Source organism: Chionomys nivalis, chromosome 11, assembly GCF_950005125.1.
Source record: "Chionomys nivalis chromosome 11, mChiNiv1.1, whole genome shotgun sequence".
NCBI classification, from domain to species: domain Eukaryota; kingdom Metazoa; phylum Chordata; class Mammalia; order Rodentia; family Cricetidae; genus Chionomys; species Chionomys nivalis.
The window spans coordinates 62246034-62267279 of NC_080096.1; the positions used below are offsets into that span (position 1 = coordinate 62246034).

A 21246-nucleotide genomic window follows, 5' to 3' on the forward strand; every position below is an offset into this window, starting at 1 on the left:
GTGCATAAGAATAAAGCTCGAGCATTCTAAATGAGAGTGTTCCCCCCCTCTTCACCCCCTGCTCTCGCCCCACCCCCATCACTGTCCCTGGGAGGCGTTGTGGCAGACTGTGATACCTTCTCCTGTGATGCTCAGGCCTTAGTCACCCTGTCCTTGCCTCCCTTTACAGAACTCCTGACGTTTACATCTTTTAAGATTGAGCTCAGTTTGTATCTGTTTCAGGAAGTCCTGCTTGGGTATGGATGTAACTCGGTCCCATCTTCTGTGCATTTCCTGACAACTTGTTCATAGATCTAGAACTTACCATAATAAATTAAACCCTTTTAAAATGACACTTTCCGACTGGACTTGTTTATTTAAGACAGTGGTTCTCGACGTTCCTAATGCTCCAAGCCTTTGATACAGTTCTCCACGTAGTGGTGCCCCCAACCCAAAATAATTTTTGTTGCTGTTTCATAACTGTAATTTTCTACAGTTACAAATTGTAATGTAAATATTTTTGGAGATAGAGGTTTGCCAAAAGGGTCACGACCTGTAGGTTGGGAACCACTAAATTAAGCAAAGATCATGCCTTATTGATAGTTGTGTCTACACTGTAGAAAAGGACTGGCACAAGAACAGGCACTGAACTAGCAGTCATCCTGATGATGCACGTGGGTTTGCAGCCTTGCGGGCTCTGGGAATCTGTCTTTTTTCTTTCCTTTTTTTTTTTTTTTTTTTTTTAAACTCCCTAATTGATTCTAGTTTGCTACAAGTTTGAAGATGACTGGCCTAATTTATTATTATACTATTATAATTTATGTCAGAGATGCCCCTAGGCTATGTAGAGTAAATAGTTGTTGTTTAACCTTTGTAAGTCATGCCTACTACAGAATGCATGTGTTTTAGGTCACTTGGTGGACATCACTTCTGGTTGAAACTTCAGCTCACTTGGAGACTGTCTCATATGGGGATCTGTTGTTGATGGTTAACTCTCAGCTGAATGAAAGTCCCATTTAAACAGGAGTCCTCTTGAGTTGATAGGAATGAAATTGGTTGGGCTTCACCCCACAAATGTTAATCGTTTTAACTATTTATAATTTTCACTTCATTTTTGCTTTTAAAATATTTTATAAATTTTTTTATTGTGGTTTTAAGTACATACGGGGTCTTTATGTTTACATTTGCATATGTCTACAAAGTACTACCCAGATCAAGGTGCAGAATGTTTTTGGCCCTTTAGAGGTTCAGATCCCTTTCCAGCTGCAAGGCACCTTTTCCACTATAAGATAATCAGAATTAGAGTCTGTGATGTTGGCTTCTTGGTGAAAGTGGTAGACTTTTGTACATGTCTTTTGGTGGACATAGTCACTCTTTTCTCTTGTGTTTGCACATGGAATTTGTAGTAAGGATAAAAAGTTTCATTGAGCAGATCATGACAATTTACACTTTTAATAGTGATGATTTATAATGAACAATTAAAATTAGATTATTTAAAGATTTTAGTGAATTTCCTGTTTGTTCCCCTAAACTCTTATTGAGAAAAAGCCTAAATATACAAAGGAAATTCAGTAAATGTTGCTATATAGTTTCCAGAGCTGCAGTTTTTGTTGAGGATTTTTCCCGTGGTCGTAACTCTCCCTTTTCTCTCTCTAGGATTGTCTTCCTGCGGGTTGGCAGGCAGTTCTAGCACTGCAGAATGGGGCTTCGGATTCACTTTGTTGTTGACCCACATGGTTGGTGCTGCATGGGTTTGATTGTCTTTGTCTGGTTATACAATATTGTTTTAATTCCCAAAATTGTCCTCTTTCCTCACTATGAAGAAGGACATATTCCAGGCATTTTGATAATAAGTAAGTTTCTAAGTCTTATTATCTTATATAAACATTTTTTTCTTATTGTGAACGTTCTGAAGTACAGTGTGTTCATAACTTTGATATGCTATTTCAGTAGTACTGCTAACCTTTTCATTACATTACAGTTGTACAAGACAGTAGCTTTTCTGGACTTGCAGAGTTAAGATACTACCTCCATATTCATTTCACTCTGAAAAGTCTGGGAAGACCATTTTGTTCAAGAGAAAAGCCTGACAATAGTTCTATCTGTTTTTTATTTAACTGCAGACATGGGTGGTTATTGATTGATTGATTGATTGCTATTTTGAGACAGGGCTTTCCTCTGTAACCTAGGCGTTGCCATTCTGCTGCTGCCTTTTCCATGCTGGGCCCCAGGCACACATCACTGTGGCTAACTTGAAAATGGAGGCGTTATAGGGAAGAGGATGGAATATTTTACTAGTAAATGATATCCTAACGAGTCATGATCCTAAAAATGACTCATAAGGTCATCCACAGTGTTTACAGCTTTCATGTCCTTACCCTCATCTGATCTCACAACAGCTAGAAGAAATATAATCCTTATTTATACAAGTGATAAGGCTGATCCATATTGCTATGTATGGTCATGTATCTAGTGATCTTAGCACTCAGAAGGCTGAAGCAAGAAAATGGTGACTTCTAGGTCAGCCTGAGCTCTTTAGTAAGATGTACATCAACCAGACAAGCCAGCAAACAAACACGTTTACTTTGTAGTCAGGCACACATTCAGTGAGCACTGTTTGCTTTTTATGTGTTCAGTGTGTTGGCTTTGTATTCCCCCACAAAAGGCCCACGTTTTAACTTAAAATGTGTAATTATGGTGACTGAATCTCAGTTGTTCCTTAATATTATTTTTATGGTTACTTTAACTTTCAAAAGTTTCTAATTCTTCATTTCTTAATTTTTAAGAGTATATCTCTTAAGATTCATCAACAGAGACAATTAAATATCACTAATTTAGGATAATTTTGAAGGTGGAGTCGATGAAAGGTTCAATGTAGAATACTTTTTAAGTGCCGTTTGATCCTTTTAAATGAGTCCATTCGTTCATTTGTTATCATCAGAGGCCGCTCTGTGAGAGCGTCTCATTTAAGTTTCTCAGTTATTTTAGAAAATCATATTTGAATTGGTACGTTTAGTATGGCTATCATCTTGGCAAGACTATTTGATGAGTAAAATAAGTTGTCTTCATTTTAATATCTAGTTTATTGATAAGGTTATTCTGACGGGGTTGATTAAAATGCACTTTTAAACTTTATGCTTGTTGATAAAACACTTTAAAGGGCAAATGACTAATTTCTTTATTTAATTTCATGTTACAGTATTCTATGGCATTTCTATATTTTGTCTGGTTGCCTTAGTGAGGGCCTCCTTAACTGATCCCGGAAGACTCCCTGAAAACCCCAAGATCCCACATGCAGGTAGGGTTTTCTTTAGGTTTACTCATTTTGTTGATGCTAGAATTATTAAATTTATTGACGCCTTATAAATTCCAATATATGGTTTATGTAAGTCATTGGCACCACTTTGAAACATGTCTGTTTTCAATTGCAAGACCCCTCCCACCCCCTCATTTTGTGTCTGTTCTTTTCTCCTCACTCCTTAGATCCATATATATTCTGACCATGGAGATCCTTTTTCCTTCTGTGTGTACGTGTTGATGTGAACTGTATCTCTAGTCTCCAGAAGAGTCTGCCTCTTACAACAAATACCTGTTAAATGAAACAAATTACCTGAGAAATTCTGGTTTATTTAAGAACAGGATTTTCACCTTGTGATATTGATAAGTTGCTTAGAGAAAACACTTTCAGTGTTATGGACACTATTTCTTGTCTTCTGCAGATCCAAATAACTTGATGAAAAATTGAAAACTTTTGATCCTGATGTCAATTAAAGATAATTTTTTATTATTATGTTGCCAGATAACCATTTAAACCATGAAAAGAAATGAATTGGATTGTTTATTTTGTTATATACCAGATATAATGGAAGCTCACTTTTATCTCTTTTGAGCTCATTTTTTTATTTCTATGTTAACTTTTAGAATTCTGTACTTTTCTATATGCTTTTGTAGTCCATTTAGGAATCAGAGCATTTTCTATAGTAAGTTAATGGTTTCCTAACTTGTTTCTCAGTGTCCAGATCACAACTGTATTAATTAAATCAGAATGCTTGGGCATTGACCCAGGTGTGAGGTTATTGAAAGCTTCCCTATGGTTTCAGTGTGTAACAGAGTCTGGGAACTAAACTGCTAATTTCATGTTAAATGAGATTGACAAGTCGCCACACAGAGCTCCCCAGTCATCCTGATTCTTGGTTTTTGAGACCTGCCATTCAGAGCTTTACTTGGTGCACAGATTTAGAGATAGGTGGGAGTATCACACTGATATTTGTGTAGCTATAGCACTGTATTGAATGTGTAGTTTTTATTTACTTAGAGCAGTAGCGGCTCAGTCTCTCAGCAGTTGATGTGCATTTGTTTAGGGGTGAGAACAGAGAGAGTGGTACTCTGTGATCTTCCTCCTCCCAGACGGTATAGCGGGAAGATGTCTGTATCATATTCACATGCTGCTGCCTCAACACTGAAGTCCAGTAGCCCAGAACAAAGAAACAGGCCTTTTATAACTCTGGACAATACTTCTATTTGCAGTGATCAAACACTCAAATATCTATAGGCTTCTGACACAGCTAGTCCATAAAAGACAGTTTAAAGGGAGTAGCCATGATTCAGCTATTGTGAAATTGTCACACAATTAAATTGCTAGATCTTAATATTTTAGAGGAGAAAAATGGGCACATTGCTAAGTTCTTGACATTATAATGAAATACTTAACGTAGGCAAGTATAAAGAAAAGATTTATTTAGCACACACTGACATGGGAAAGGTTCCTTATCTCACTCAAGCATTATTTCCCTCCAGAGCCTCCTCCAGAATTGCCCATAAGGCCCTGCTTATAGTATTCTGGGCTTTTCTAGTGTGATCTCCCAATCTCTTCCAGAAGCCTAGTACGAAAACCAGCTGCACATTCTCGGTAGAATTATTGTATTAGTTCTGCCTTAGTGTCCAGTTCTCTGTGTAGCTTTGTGTCGCTGTAATGACATGACCAAGGCAGGCAGGCTACTGATGGAGAAAGGAGATTCATTTAGCTCATAGTCTAGAGGTACGGGGACATGGTGTCTACACGGGCTCAGCCCTGGTCGCGCGCGCCCTTTGTGTCACGTCTTGATGGACAGCAGTGGCAGAGACGCTTGCAAGAACAAGCACTCATATCTGAGAGCAGGGAGCTAGAGGTTCATGAGTCCATATAAAACCACTGTGTTTTGTTATCTTTATAGATGAAGTGATAGGGAAATCAGGGAATCTTGCTGACTTAGGGGGTTCACATTTTGTCTTGTCCTACTTGATGGTGCCAATTTTCTTCTTAAGAGGCCAAAGAACTTCTCCATTATCCAATTAAAACAAACAAATGAACAAACTGTCTTTATTACATTTTAATTTTTTCAAAGTCTACAAGTCTCATATCACATGATTCTTCAGATAATTGAGTTAGATGAGCTAGATTAGGAATGTCTAATCTAAGACGGTCCTAGATTACCTAGTTGGACAGTTACAATGCTGTCAACAAACCTAGAACTTTCACTGTCGTCTTTTTAACCATGTGTGTATATATATTAAATTATTATTATTTTTTTTGTCTTTCACTTTTGCTATAATTTTTTTTTGGGGTATCGGAGTTGTCATGCACTTTTTGGCACTGGTTATCTGATGTATTTTTTTTTGGGGGGGGAGGTTCTGTTTTGTCTTTGTTTTTTTCCGAGATAGGGCTTCTCTGTGTAGCTTTGGAGCCTGTCCTGAAACTCACTCTGTAGACCAGGCTGGTCTCAAACTCACAGAGATCTGCCTGCGTCTGCCACCCGAATGCTGGGATTAAGGCAGGTGCCACCACTGCCCAGTGTAAGTAAGTTTTTTAACTTAGTAAAAGTTGCCACTCTAACAAAGAAGAATAATACAGCATGAAAGATGTTGAAAATATAGAATTATGGTTTGTTTGTTTTTTTTTTTAGTAAAATCTTGAAGGTTGAGAAGTTTCATATAGTTGGGTTCTTCAGAAAAAGAAACTTAAAGCCATAATAATTAAATGTTATAAACATTTGTATTGAATCACACAGAACTATTTTATATACAGTTTCTTCTTTCCTTTTCTTCTTATTTCTTTGTGTGTGTGTGTGTGTGTGTGTGTGTGAGAGAGAGAGAGAGAGAGAGAGAGAGAGAGAGAGAGAGAGAGAGAGAGAGATTGAGCGAGCACCAAATGGGTGTGCATTCGCAGTCACTTATGTGCCACATTGTGTTTGTAGTGGTCAGAGGACAATTTTCGGGAGCAGTTTCTTGTTGAATAAGATATTGAATGATAATAACCCTCTACTGTATTGAAGCACTGAAGCAGGGTGTCCTGTTTCTGCAGCTGCATGGAGTATTCCAGGCTAGCTAGCCTGGCATCTTCTAGCTGATTCTGCTACCTTTGCTTCTCATCTAGATGTTGGTCTTTTTTTTTTTTTTTTAAGAATACCTTTAGCATACATGTGATTCACTAAATATGAGGCAAAGTTAAACACCAGGGAATAACCTTTTTCCCTTGATAAGGTACTTGGAATTTGATTTTAAAACCTTTGAGCATGTAGATGTAGTGGTCAAATGAGATTGTTATACCTATATATGTTATTAAAATTATTCACATGTATATTTGAAATAACAAGTGTAAAACTGTAATATTTCAACTTAGAACTATCACTATCATTTTCAAATTTTATGGAAAAATCTTATTTGAGCTCTTAAAAAATTGTTTTGTTGATGATAATCCACCTGTCATATAGTTCATGTATACGAAGTGTCCAGTTTACTATGAGGGTAATCCACCTGTCATATAGTTCATGTATTCAAAGTGTCCAGTTTACTATGAGGGTAATCCACCTGTCATATAGTTCATGTATTCAAAGTGTCCAGTTTACTATGTGGCCATCCCCACCACTGATAGAACAGAAGATTTTGTTTTGTAATGCCGTGTCACAAGTATTGTTGGGTTTTACAGAAAAGGAGTGGACGTGAGTATTCTGCATGCTGAAGTTTGCTAGTCTGCAAGCCTGGGCCCCACCTCTTAAACTGTGGGTCATGTAACTGAATGTGATCTACAGTGAAAGACTTCTGAGCTGAATGATGGGCCTGGGGCACCTCTGGTGACACTTGCTGACACTGAGCGGTGGGGATGTCACATAGTTCTGAGACCACAGCCGCCTGAAACGCCTGGCTCAGAATCACGGCTATGTATGAACTGTGGTTTTTGAACTGTACATACAGAGTTTTCTTCCCTTACGGAAACAATAGTCTGAAGAAAACAAGGACTTCGTGTTTTCCTACCATCATTGCTCTGTGTGCATGTATCAAATGAGCCTGTCCTTAGATTTATCATACTGGGATGTTGGATCTTAAATATTACTGTCTGAAGAGCTGCGTGAGGTGGTACCTGCCTGTATTCTTACCACTCAGGAGGCAGAAGCAGAGGAATTACCTACAAATATTCAAGGCCAGCCTGAATATGTAGTAAACTTCAGGCAAGCCAGGGTTAAATAGCAAATGTATCTCAAGAAAGAAATATATATATTTTTTTCTTAAATTTCCTGCGAGTTTCATTTAAAAAAAAATTAAGTGGGGACCGGAGTGATGACTCAGTGGTTAAAAGCACTGGCCACTCTTCCAGGGGACTCAGGTTTGATTCTCAGTACCCACATGGTGGCTCACAACAGTTTGTAATCCTAGTAATAGGAAACCCTTACACCCTTTTCTGCCCTCGGAGGGCACCACGAATGCACATGCACAGACATATGTGCAGGCAAAACACTCATACTCATACACGTAATCATAAAATGAAATCTTTAAAAAAAATCATTAAATGATTTTTGGCTTAGGATTATGACAGAATTTTCAGTACTTTCTGAAATGGCTTTAGATGTTCTTACGCGATTTTGTGCTGTATATTTATGCACAGTGTTCTTAGCACTGAAGATTATAAAATCAAAAGATGAATCAACTCTGCAAAACATTTGAAAACTTTCTGTCTTGCAGCATCAAATATCCATCAAGCTTTCCTTATGTGAAAACAAACAAGCATAAGTATTATTGGTATGAAACTCTTTAAATGTTAAAATCTTGTGTAAACCAAATAATTTCTTTAAAATAATTTGTGATTCATCCATAAAGTTTGATTTGTAAACTCATTTACTTATATAACTGGAATCGTATAAGGATACCTCTGACAAGAAGGGGTTACAAATAGGGTAAGTTAAGAGCCCGAGTTTGGGCAGCAGAATTACATAGAGAGGGGTCTCTCAGGAGACAGGAAGTTAGGCATGGAATAAAGCATTGATCTCTGTAAAGTGCTACATACTAATTCATCAGAAAATGATAGAATGAAGGCATATTTGTGTTTTTAAAGGGTCGATTTGAAAAGTCTTTATGTGAATACTGGCCCACTGTGGAGAATCTCTTTGTGTCTGCTTGTGTGAATTGTCAGTGTCAGCATTGGCTGTGGGTGTTGAGTGTAGCTGGGACCACCATGAGGAGTTTCCACCATGTGTGTTGTAGCAAGGCTGGCTCGAGGTCTTTAAACCACTGCAGTACTGTGTCTCTCATGATTTGTTCCATTAAAAGAGGATCTGTAAGAGATGACTTTTTTTTAATATTTATTTATTATGGATACAATATTCTGTTTACATATATGCCTGCAGGCTAGAAGAGGACAGCAGACCTCATAACAGATGGTTGTGAGCCACCATGTGGTTGCTGGGAATCGAACTCGGGTCCTTTTAGAAGAGCACGCAATGCTCTTAACCGCTGAGCCATCTCTCCAGCCCCCAAGAGATGACTTTTTAACATAGTTAATATGATATAGATTTTACTACATTTTTTTTTGTTTTTTGAGACAGGGTTTTTCCATGTAACAGTCCTGGCCATCCTGGAACTCACTTTGTAGATCAGGCTGGTCTTGAACTCACAGAGATCTGCCTGCCTCTGCCTCCTGAGTGCTGTGTAAAGGCGTGCGCCATCACTGTCCAGCCAGATTTTGCTTCTGCTTACCTGTTTCTTTCAAAAGATCTACAGCAGAGTGTTTGTCTCACACTTTTCTATCAAGATTGGAGTATGCAATTAAATCAAAGTAATAGAATTTAAAAGGAATATTTTAGAAAATTGAGCACTATTGTCATCTTCTTTTAAAAACATTAGAATCTTTTTAAAAATTTTAACTTTCATATTTGAGCAGGCATTTAGTGATTACCACTGTTATGCAAGGGCCCCACTCTACATGATAATATTCACTCTGAGAACTACTATGTCCATTTACTGTAAGATTATGGAGGTAGTAGAAACATTAAGAAATTTTAAGAGTTTTATAATGATAAAACTTCATTTTAGTAACTGTAAAGAATATACATCTCATATAAGGAAGCAATTTAATTTTGGAAGATATATTAATAGTTTTTATAGATGTGATTAGAATAATTTGTAATGAAAACAAAATACCTTTTCTCTTTACTTCTGCAAATCTATAATTGTAGACTGCTTTCTAATAGTCCAGAGGAAATTATTAACTGGGTATATGGCAAAAGCTGATGCCAGTACTGAGGAGTATTGGCAGTTCAAAGCCTGCCTGGGTTGCGTAGTAACAAGACCCTGTCTCATAAAAAAACAAACAAACAAAAACAAACAAACAAAAAAACCCCTCATCTTTTTATTTGCACTAAATACTAATGATTTTTCTAACCTTCACTTCTTTATTGGATGCCTTCTAAGCTCAATCTGACCTCCAGCCTACTCCTAATATACACATCCAGAATAACTAAAAAATAAAATGCTTTAGAGAAATATTTATAAGATTGATTTCAACTTATTTATGTACTGAAACTAAGACTCAGTATTATTTCTTTGTTAGTGCTCTTATATTAAACAATTTCTATAAATTAATTGATTTATATAAAATTCTAGTATTTTGATAGAGTTTAGGGTTTTATAAAATTACTTACATTCTCATGATTTTTTTCAGAACCATGCTTTCTGTTATTTACTTAGAAATAATGGTATTGTATTTTTATAATGTTAAAATAGAAGTGTATAAAAACAGAACACATAGCAGCATTTATGGCAAAGGTGCTTGATTACTTTGGAGACTCAGAAAAAAAAGAGGAATGTCTTAGAGAAACAAGTTGAAGCTTACCTGTGGAATTTAGTAGTGGTTACTGAGTCTCAGCATCACCGGCTGTTATAGAGTCTCAGCATCACTAACTGTTGTTACAGAGTCTCAGCATCACTAACTGTTGTTACAGAGTCTCAGCATCACTAACTGTTGTTATAGAGTCTCAGCATCACTAACTGTTGTTACTGAGTCTCAGCATCACTAACTGTTGTTACTTAGTCTCAGCTCCACCCGCTGTTGTTGGCATGCCTAATTCCTAAGTAATCTGCTCTCCTTCTCAGAGCGGGAGCTGTGGGAGCTGTGCAACAAGTGTAATTTGATGAGGCCAAAGCGATCCCATCACTGCAGCCGCTGTGGCCACTGTGTAAGAAGGATGGACCACCACTGTCCTTGGTAAGTAAGTAGATGATCATCAGTGCTTACAGACTGCCACAGGATTGCTGGTGAAAGTCCCCTACAACACATGAGTGTGTTGGTGCACATCTGTAATCCCAGCATTTGGGAGCTGAGACAGGAGGATTAGTTAATGATAATAAAAAAGAACAGTCTGAGAACCTTCCAGCTTTAAACAGAAATAACATTTAAGTCATTTCATTAAATTTTTTAAAATAAAAAAAATTGGTTTTTGCAACTCCCAGAGTAAATATCTGTAGAGATTTATCTCTGCTAACAAGAAGACATTTGTGCAGAAAACTTCAGAATTAACACATACCCAACCAAATATGCAAAGGACTAGGGTGTGCATATCAAATGAGGCAGTGCCTGCAGAGCGTTTGGTGCATGGCCAGATGTGTGGGAGCACTTACCTAACAGCTGTTTCTCCTACTGGGGCTTCTAAGACACAATGGCCACTGCTTCAATTCCACACTTTACAGATTTGCTAATAACTCCCTTCCACTCGTTATGCCTTTTATAGTATTTTCTGTTGGACATTATTTACATTTTGTGCATGTTGGATATCTATAAGAGCTAATTAGCTGTTTCTGTGGAACTGCCAATATATTTGGTCAATAGGGGGCTCTGTTGTAATATTTAAAGACACTATTAAAAAGTAGATTAAAAAACCAAATGCTCTGAGCATCCCTTGTATTTCATTTCAAAGCTGTCACAAAAATTTTTGAGCAAGATATTATATTTAATTCTACTTCTCTAACATTGGATCTTGTTTAAATATTTAAATTGGTATAGCACTTATAAATTGATATAGCAGTTTATGAATATATATGCACATATATTTGTACATAAATGCATGCACATATATATGAAGTTAACTGTATAATAACTCTCTTTAACTTAAAAAAAAGTTAATTTACCTATAGTCGATTGAGGAAGACACTTCACCTTTGTCTAATGATATTAATCAATTTCATCTCCTTTATTATGATAACTTTCTCTTATTTATGACTGTGATATTTTTATAGCATTGCTAATTAGCAAAATTTTTAGTTTACATTGTTTTTCTTAACTATGAACTGTTTATTTAAATAGATTTCCAGAGACTAGAAAAACAGAAGAATAAATAAAAGTACTTCAGGTTTTTTTAATTGTCTAACTCTACTATAAGATATTATATACTAGGATATGCAGTGTTAAAAAAAATGTGCCTCACATTTTAAATAGATCAGTTTTCAACTTTCTAAAACTCGGTGTTACTTATATCCACAATAATAAAACATGAAAAACCCTATGTGAAAGCTACAGAGAAACCCTGCTTCGAAAAACAAACAAAAACAAACAAACAAACAAAAAAACCCTATATGAAATCTGCATTGAGATAAGTGGTTATCACTTTGAAAATTCATAGCACTTTTTTATATTAGTTTTCTTTATCAATTAGAAAGATAATAAATATTCATGGTAAAGTTAATGCTTCCTTACAAGAGAATGCTATAATTTAAAGTTTAAAAGAATCATCTGGGCAATGCACCTGTTAATACTAGTGATCTGTTTTTAAGAGGTAAAGACTAACTTGTTGGTGAGGAAATGAAGCACCCTTTAACTTGAACTGTGATGCGGAGAGATTTCTGTCCGTAGGTTTTTTGCTTCCAGTGTCCGTTTCAGGGTATTGGTGGGAGGAGAGGGGTGTAGAAAGAAACGAGATTAGCAAGGAAGGTTGATCTAGACTCGGGAATTTCTTCCATTGAATTTGCAACAGAGCACTGCTGTTGTCCAAGCGAGGGTGTCCACGGCATTAACTGGAGACAGAGGCTCTTAATGTTCTCAGAACTGCCCCATTCCAACTGTCAGAGCTTCAGAGTCGGTGGCCAGCTCTCAGACGCCTCAAAGTCTTTGTTTTCGTCTCTGACCATTCTTTCTAAATAGTTTAAGCAGAGGCACACAAGAGGGCTCTGTGCCTGTCAGAGCTCCTATGATGTCTCAGAGCCTTGTTCTGGAGCCTACGGAGGAGAGGAGGGGTGGGGCAGCAACAGCTAAGAGCCCTTTCAGGCCTGAGTGAGCGCACTTCTCTTGACGATAATAAAGCTTTTAATCGTCCTGTTTACCAATAGTGCTCTGTAGCCTCAGATTAAACCCACAAGCATCTCAGCTCTGTTCTGTTTGATATTTAAAAATAATGCAAAACTATGCATCTTAAAAGAAACAATTTAAGACACAATTAACTTAACACACACATATGTGTGTGTATATATGTCTATACATGCATATGTACACATGTATACACAAATGTTATATGCGTGTATATGTCCATACATGCATATGCACACACGTATACACATATGTTATATGTGTGTATATTTCTATACATACTCATCACACACATGTCATATATGTGTATATGTCTACACATACATATATACGTACATGCATGCACACATGTTATGTGTGTATATGTCTATACACACGTACACATGCATACACATGTTGTGTGTGTATATGTCTATACATACGTACACATGTACACACGTTATATGTGTGTATATATGTCTATATACATGTCATGTGTGCGTATATGTCTATACATACACACGTACACATGTATATGCATACATGCATATGTACACATGAATACACATGTTATGTGTGCATATGTCTATACATACATACACGTGCATGCATATATATGTGTGCATATATGCCTATACATATGTACACATACACACAAATATGTTATATGTGTTTACGTGTCTGTGCATACATGCGTACACATGTACGCACATGTGTGTAGGTATGTCCATGCATGCATATGTACACATGCATACACATGTTATATGTGTGTACATGTCCATCCATACATATGCACACATGTACACACATGTTATATGTGTGTATATGTCTGTGCATACATGTGTACACATGTATACACATGTTTTCCCTTATTGGTGATAGTATAGTCCTATTTTAAAAGGAAAATATTCATACAGTTTTGATAAAAATAGTTTCATATTGGAATTTTAAGTTAGATTTCTCTATGGAATTTAAAAATACACTAATTTTGTAGCAATAGAATTTACTCATTTTAAACCAACCTTGGCAGATTATGATTATAGCATCATCATCTTTCTAGCTGGACTTTCCTGTTGTTTTGGCAGAGATGACATGAAAATGATTTTGAGTATGTTTATTTTTAGCTGCCAAGGATACATTTTTCTTATAAAGTAACAATAAAATTGTGTGCCTCACAGGTCTACCCAAGCAGTGAGTTTGGGCTGTTTCCTAACGTGTTCGAATCGCTGTCTTCTACTAGAGCGCTTTATGGCGGGCAGGGGCGCAGAGCAAGCTTCTCCTTCTGGCCCTCTGGGCCACAGTCTCCTGTAACTGAAGGTCCTCTGGCCAGTGGCCTAAATGCGCTGCTCCCCTGCCTGTCTGCTCTCCCGCCTCACCCGGCTGCTGTGGCTTACAGAAGGCACCGTAAATGTGTATCTTAAAGAGCTGGCTTACCTTCACGATCCTCATATGGGCATCTTAGTAAAGGCTCCGTGTTTCTCTTTTTCTTTCAGGATAAACAACTGTGTGGGTGAAGACAACCACTGGCTCTTTCTGCAGCTGTGTTTCTACACTGAGCTTCTGACTTGCTACGCACTGATGTTTTCTTTCTGCCACTATTATTATTTTCTTCCACTAAAAAAGCGTAATTTGGTAAGACATGTTTATATCCATTGATGTTAGAGCAGCTGTGTACACCTGTAAACACGATGGCTCCTTAAAGTGGCAGGCAGAGATAACAAAGCTAGCCTTGGACCAGTGAACTTCATACTACGCCGGGACTGAGGAAGTGGTAGACAAGTCTCTTTATAGCTATTTGTGTTAAGTAGATATCTTCAGAAAACAAAATATTAGTTCTTTTGGTATAGGAGTTTAAAAATAACCTAAAATAGTGAAAACAAAGAAAAAGTATCAATTTCTTGTTTTTAAAATAAAAACATAGATTAGTTTATTTACTTATTTTACTATTTTAAAAGTTTCTTTCTTCTCTCCTCCCAGATCCTTCCCACCTTCATGCCTACGCAAATTCAGGTTCTTGTTCTTGCTTGTGTTCTCTCTCTCTCTCTCTCTCTCTCTCTCTCTCTCTTCAAAAACAGAAGAAAAAACCAAAAAGACAGAACCACCAAACCATAACCAAAGGAATTAGACATAAAAAGCCTGTTTTGTGTTGGTCAGCTATTCCTGAGCATTAGGTCTGCCCTGGAGTGTGGCTAATTAATTAATTTTTTACAGGTTCTCAAAAATAGTTAACTTTTTGAGAAGAGGACTCCTTTCTCCCATTTTAGTTTTAGTTTTTGTTTTTTAACAGTATATTGTGGAATGTAGCCCAAGGTGACCTGAACTCTTGACCTTCCTGCTCAGTCTCCTAAAGTGCTAAGATGACAGGCATGTGCCACTTTACCTGGTCCTCCTTGGTAGTGAGATGAATTTCTAGGATGTTCTAGAACAGTGGTTCTCAACCTTCCTAATGCTATGACCCTTAAATACAGTTTCTTATGTTGTGGTGACCCCAACCATAAAATTAATTTTGTTGCTTCTTCATAACTGTAATTTTGCTACTGTTATGAGTTGTAATGTAAATGTTTGGATGGTCTTAGGCAGCCCTTGTGAAAAGGTCCTTCAGCCCCCAAAAGGGTCACGACCCAAAAGTTAAGACCCAGTGTTCCACTGTTCCAGAGTCGCCTTTAGGTACACATCATTTGAGCATTGCCCAGACTTGCCTACATGGTGAGGATGCTAGCAGCTCCAGAGCCTTTGGTTCACCTGTCTCAACACTGTGCTGTGGGCTTCTCATGTTAGTGTTTCTAGTATTTACAAGAGAAAATTTGAGGGTAATGGAGTAAATAAGGTACTGGGCACAGAAAGGGAAAGATTACCCAACTGATTTTTGTTACAGAGCTGGGATTGAGCACAACCCTGTGTTACTTTTCATTTTATTTGGACTTTGGTTGTAGTTTTAAAAAATGCCGTGTGTGTGTGTGTGTGTGTGTGTGTGAGAGAGAGAGAGAGAAAGAGAGAGAGAGAGAGAGAGAGAGAGAGAGAGAGAGAGAGAGAGAGAGAGGTGGGGAAAGCAGGAAAAGAGAGAACATGTGCAAGTCCAGAGATATAAGAGAGAAAGAGAAAGAAGAACAGATGGAGGGCTACTTTTTCTTTACTATTTACACTGTTCATGGCTTTGCGTATGACATGCCATATATAGGTGTGTAGTTAAACTGTGTAATGCAAGTGATGGGAGTCTCAATTTTGTGTGTAGTTGCTTTTGGTGCACAGGCTTGTTCTGAGGCTTGACTGTTGTGTGTGACTGCTGACCTCAGTGGGGCTCTGTCTTGAATGTGATTGGATTGTGATTGTTAAATATGGTGTACGTTATTAAAGCTGGGTCCAGTAGCTGGATCAAATTCAAAGGGCAGTTTTGCTTTTTGTTGGCACTGATCTTTACCCCTAGCTCCTCATGCAAGCTGGACGAGTGCTTTGCCACTGAGCTGTAGCCCGAGCTCGGTTCTTTGTTTTGAGACAGGACTCACCAATCGGCCAGGTCCATCTTGACCCTAGTCTCACTCTGGTGCCCAGACAAACTTGGAACCTGTAGTCTTCCCCCTTACCCTTCAGAAAAGATGACTGGGATGCTCCGGTGGCGCAATCGGTTAGCGCGCGGTACTTATACAGAAAAGATGACTGTAAATGTGAATGTGAGTCTTTGGCATTTTCACATTGCGAATACAGTTCCTGTTTCTATTAGGGTTTCAGAAATGTTTCGTCTTGCTTAAGGTTAATTTGTGGCATGATTGGTGTTAGAATATGTGAGTTCTCCAAGAAAACTGTTTGTGTTATAATTGGGCCTCAGAAGTATCTTAAAATTGTTCAGTGGGCTGAAGGTCATAGTTTTCCAAAAAGCGAGAGAAAAGATGTAAGAACAGTCAGTGGAGAGGAAAAGATCCCGGAGAGAGACCAACTTGCAGGGCAGGGCGGGGCCACGGCCTCTGCCCCTGGAGGTTAATTGAATCTCCACAGTTAGCTGATTTTGTCAGTAGGTTTTACTGGGGGATAAGACAGCTGTTCTCGTTTTCCCATGCGTAGTCTATGACTTCTTTTGTGTTACAACAAAGTTGAGTGGTGGTGACAGACTGCCTGACTGGCAAAACTCAAAAATATTAAAGATTTGGTTCTCCGTATGAAGTTTGCTGACCATGGTAGTGAAAAACTCACTTTGAAAACAGATGCGCTAGGTGCAAATGCTTAGCTTCTCTTCTTGTGTATGTAACTTAACAGATTCCTTAACTCCTCTGTTTGTAATTTCATGCTCTGAAAAATGTGAATGATAATGAAACTGAATAAGTTAATAACTATATACAGCCAGACATGTTTGTTTTTGTCTACCCTAGAACTCTGGAGGCTTATTGCAGGAGCATCAGCAGTTCAGAGTCAGCCTCAGCTACCTAGTAAGTTTGAGGCTAGATAAGGCTAGATAAGACCTTATATGAAAAAATTAAAGCAACTAAGAAAAAAATATATGCAAAAAAACTGGTAAATAGTAGATGTTTACCTTGTGTTACATTGGTTTTACTAAAACTCTCAGAAGCAGAGAATATTTTCTTTAGCCGCTTCATTTTCATGGAAAAATTATAAACCATTGAACAATATTATTGGGGGTTTGGTGACAGATAAAAGAAATTCCAGTAACAACAACAACAACAAAAAAATGGCACAATAGTACTTATACGGAAGATTTAGAAATTTGAAATTGTAAGAACTCTTTTTTCTTGAATACTTGGCAGTGAGAACACGGCTTAGCGAATAGAGCTCTGTGCCCAGTGTGGCTGCACACACTGTCGGCCCAGCGAATAGAGCCCTGTGCCCAGTGTGGCTGCACACACTGTCGTCCCAGCGAATAGAGCCCTGTGCCCAGTGTGGCTGCACACACTGTCGTCCCAGCGAATAGAGCCCTGTGCCCAGTGTGGCTGCACACACTGTCGTCCCAGCGAATAGAGCCCTGTGCCCAGTGTGGCTGCACACACTGTCATCCCAGCGCTGGAGCTTATGACCAGTGCTCTAGCCTAATGGGTGGACTTCACATCAGTGGGGGACCCTGCCTAAAGTTGTCCTCTGTGTCACCCAGCGTTTACATGGACCTGCACACTCGTGAACATGCACACTGTGTGCACACACACAACATAAAAGATAGGAATGCTGGGTAAATTAATGCCAATTAGAGGAAGAATTATTATGTTTAAAGTAGAGAAACTGATTGTAGGTGGTATTTGAATGTACTTTCATACATGTACTGTGCTTTTGTACATACATACTGAATGTTAGAAGAAAGATTAACAGTATAAAAGTATATTGAGATTAAAAATACTAGGGAGAAAATATACGAAGCCATGTTTTGGAAATTCAGACAAGAGTAATGATTTTTTTAAGAGAAATATTAGTATTAATAAATGACAATCAAGTTACCAAAAATGTTGAGTATATTAAGGCTATTTTGGCATCAGTAACTCTAGGAATGTTACCATTGTTTATGCTTAGGAATGTTAAGCAGGCACTGTTTTCTTAGCCTAAGCTTTCAAGTTTGTTGGCATTAAGTGGATTGCTTAATAGTTTGGTTTTTTTTTTTTTCCTGTGCTCACTTTCGTGTTAGAAGTGATGGAATGGCAACTAAAAATAAATGTCTTTTCCAAGATCATGTCACATGCCATTGAGGAATCTCTTGCATGTTCTTATTTAGAACACAGTTTTTGAGTTAGGAGTGGCAGTTCATTCGTTTGATCCCAACTTGGAAGTCTGATCAGAAGGAGTAGCGTGAGTCCAGGTGAACTGCTTTACTTCAGCACTCCTAGAACAGATGGTCCCAGCTGTAACCCTGAAGCATCTTCATTGCTTCAGTTTTGGAGGCTTTGTTGGTTAACACAGGATTGCAGATGAATCATTGCTTTCAGTTAGAAAAATGCTTCCCATTATCTTTTGGTTTCTCTAGTTTTGCTGTAAAGTTAGTTGTTGGAATTACTATTCTTCAGCAGAGTATGTCTTTTAATTACCATTTTTATGAATTTTAAAATTCTCCTTCTTAGCTGTTATTCTGTAATGGGCTTCAGTGTTGTTTTTCTCTGCATCTTTCTGTTGAATACTTTTTGAACCTGTGTGGTGAAATTCTAAGTTATAAATTTATAATATATTATATAATAAGTAATATTTATAACATTTATAATATATAGTTATACTTTTTTTGTTTCACTGTAAGTATTCTGTATGATTTAGATTCTGTCACGCATGTATGCGGTTTCTACACTTCTGTTTTTGCATTCTTTTCTGCATCCCTTCCCCACGCTTCAGTCCAGTTTTTCCTTTTGACTTCTGATTTATTAATGGTAGCTTTTCTGCTCTACTCTCTTGAGTTTTTAATTCTGTTACTTGGTACCTTGCACTTTTAGAATTTCCACTTGTTACTATTTCTCATAGATCAGTTTTCTACGGAAATTTCTGCATTTTGCCATTTTCTTGAACATTTTTAATGTTATTTCTTAATATTTTGAAGATTTATTTATTTTTAAGATTAATTTACTTATTATGTATACAATGTTCTGCCTGCATATATTCCTGCAGGGCAGAGGAGGGCACCTGAGCTCATTACAAATGTTTATGAGCCCCCACGTGGGTGCTGGGGATTGAGCCCAGGACCTCTGGAAGAGAAGCCAGTGTTGTAACCTCTGACTCATCTCCCTGGACCTTTTGAATTTTATTTTATGTGAATGAATGTAGTGTACCACATGCTTGTCTGGTGCTATGGAGGTAATTTGGGAAGGATGCCCTGGACTTGGAGTTGGGGTTGGTTGTATGCCACTGTGTGGGGTGCTGGGAATCCAACCCACATTGTCTTGTGTTAACCACTGAGCCATTTTTCCAGTCCCTTCTTGAACATTTTATTTAAAGTTATTTTTATGTCCATACCAGATATTAGTCCTATAACCTGATATGCCTATTAAAATTTTATTGAGTACTGGGCAAATTTTATGGCCTGTTGTGAAGATGTTGATGTGTTTTAACTCCAGATTTAATTTACTCTTCTTATTTTCTTCTGTATAAGATAAAGGAGAATGTTTATCTTGACCCCATCAGATGACATGTTTTTCTCATCGTGAATTGGGCTTAGTGAGGTGACTGTTTAGGAGAACATCATGCATTTTTATTTTGTAGGCTGTTTGGTTGCTAAGTTTTATGAAGGACTAGTTTCAATTTTCTGTTACTCCTCTTTGTATCTCCCTGGGGCTTCGGCTGGTGGGCTGAGGTGTCTGTTGTGGATTGTGTTCTCCAGTGCCCTCCCCATGCAAGAGAGCATGCAGTAAAGAAGGTCCCGTTGCCTTTGAGGCGTCTCTGCTCTGGGATCTCGGCCTACGTTCTGTCTGGGTTGGCTGCTATCACTGTGTTGCATAGCTGTTCATGGACTGGATTTATCTCACTTTTCACGTTGAAAATGTATTGCTGTGATTGGTGTAATAAAAAGCCGAATGACCAATAGCTAGGCAGGAGGTATATGTGGGACTTCTGGGCAGAGAGAGAGGAAGTAGGAGATGAATCTAGGCACTCAACAGACACCAAGATAAGGAGGAAGTCAGACAGACAGAATGAAAGAAAGGTAAGCCACTAGGCAAAATGTAGATTAAAATAAATAAGTTAATTTAAGTTATAAGAGCTAGTAGGATGAGCCTAAGCTAAAGCCGAGCTTTCATAATTAATAATCAGTCTCTGTGTCATTATTTGGGAGCTGGAGGCCAACAACAAAGCTTGTGTTACATTGGGAAACTTAGTTTCCGACAGAGATTCTCTCACAGATGTCGGTGGCAGCAAAGCTTTTGTTACTGTTTTTTTGCAGGTGATTCTAATCATTGCTGCCTAATTGTGCAGTACCAAGAGGCAACACTGATGCCCTAACCTATGTAATTAGTGTTCTTTGAAGTTTGAAAACTTATGTGGCCCTAAGGTTTGAATTCTGTTGGGCTCTGGATATAATTCATAGTGAGATAGAGATTAGCAAAACAGAAGAAAAACAGTGCGAACCAAGAAAACTACAGGAGGCTCGGTGGAATGGTCAAATTTGAGGTTAAGTCTGCTGTAAAATACTGACTATAGCAAGTATTGTTGGTCTGAGTAATACTCCACTGTTCTTTTATAGAAGTTCTTTTGAAGATGACATTGTGAAAAGTTACCACTGATTTCAGTGGGGAAGTCCCCAGCATCATATTTGCTTTTACAGAAATTCTAGTCCATATGTATTTATAGGACTTTCTTCATAACCTTTTCATATTTCCTAAGATCAATAAAAACCTGTGTCCTGCTTTTGAGTATGTGTGGACTATAGACCGGATTGAGTCAGCCCTCTCATCCACCTCCTACTCTCTAGTTACTTGAGATGTGCAGTGAAGACCCCAGAGATCCTGAGCTCATTTGGAGTTAATGGTTCCTGGGCATCTTTTGTGCAGCAGGTGTGTGCTTGACCCTGATCCCATACTTCTCTCCTGAAAGAAGTGAGGTTTCTCTCAGCTTTTTCTGGATGCTCTTTCATGTAGACAGGCGGCGGTAGAGCCTCTTTCCTCCTGTCTCCGTCCCGAAGCGGAGTGCTTGTCTTCTAGGTTGGGAAAGAATGTGTTATCAACTCTTGGGTACAGGATAGTTTCTAAGATGAAAGTGTTTATTCACTTACAAGAATATAA

At 38.0% G+C, this 21246-nt stretch overlaps 1 protein-coding gene across 5 annotated transcripts in view; it reads left to right on the forward strand.

The window, feature by feature from the left end:
• The window catches only part of Zdhhc21 (zinc finger DHHC-type palmitoyltransferase 21), a 54929-nt gene that overhangs the window by 9522 nt on the left and 24161 nt on the right, over positions 1-21246 (forward strand). For 4 of the 5 annotated variants that reach the window (XM_057784098.1, XM_057784100.1, XM_057784096.1 and 1 more), the window contains 4 exons: positions 1636-1832; positions 3179-3277; positions 10381-10492; positions 14056-14194. In XM_057784098.1, the coding sequence (XP_057640081.1) occupies positions 1679-1832; positions 3179-3277; positions 10381-10492; positions 14056-14194 (504 nt within the window). In that variant the 5' untranslated portion in view covers positions 1636-1678. The remainder of the gene's footprint in view (positions 1-1635; positions 1833-3178; positions 3278-10380; positions 10493-14055; positions 14195-21246) is intronic. The other variant, XM_057784101.1, reaches the window with a different exon arrangement.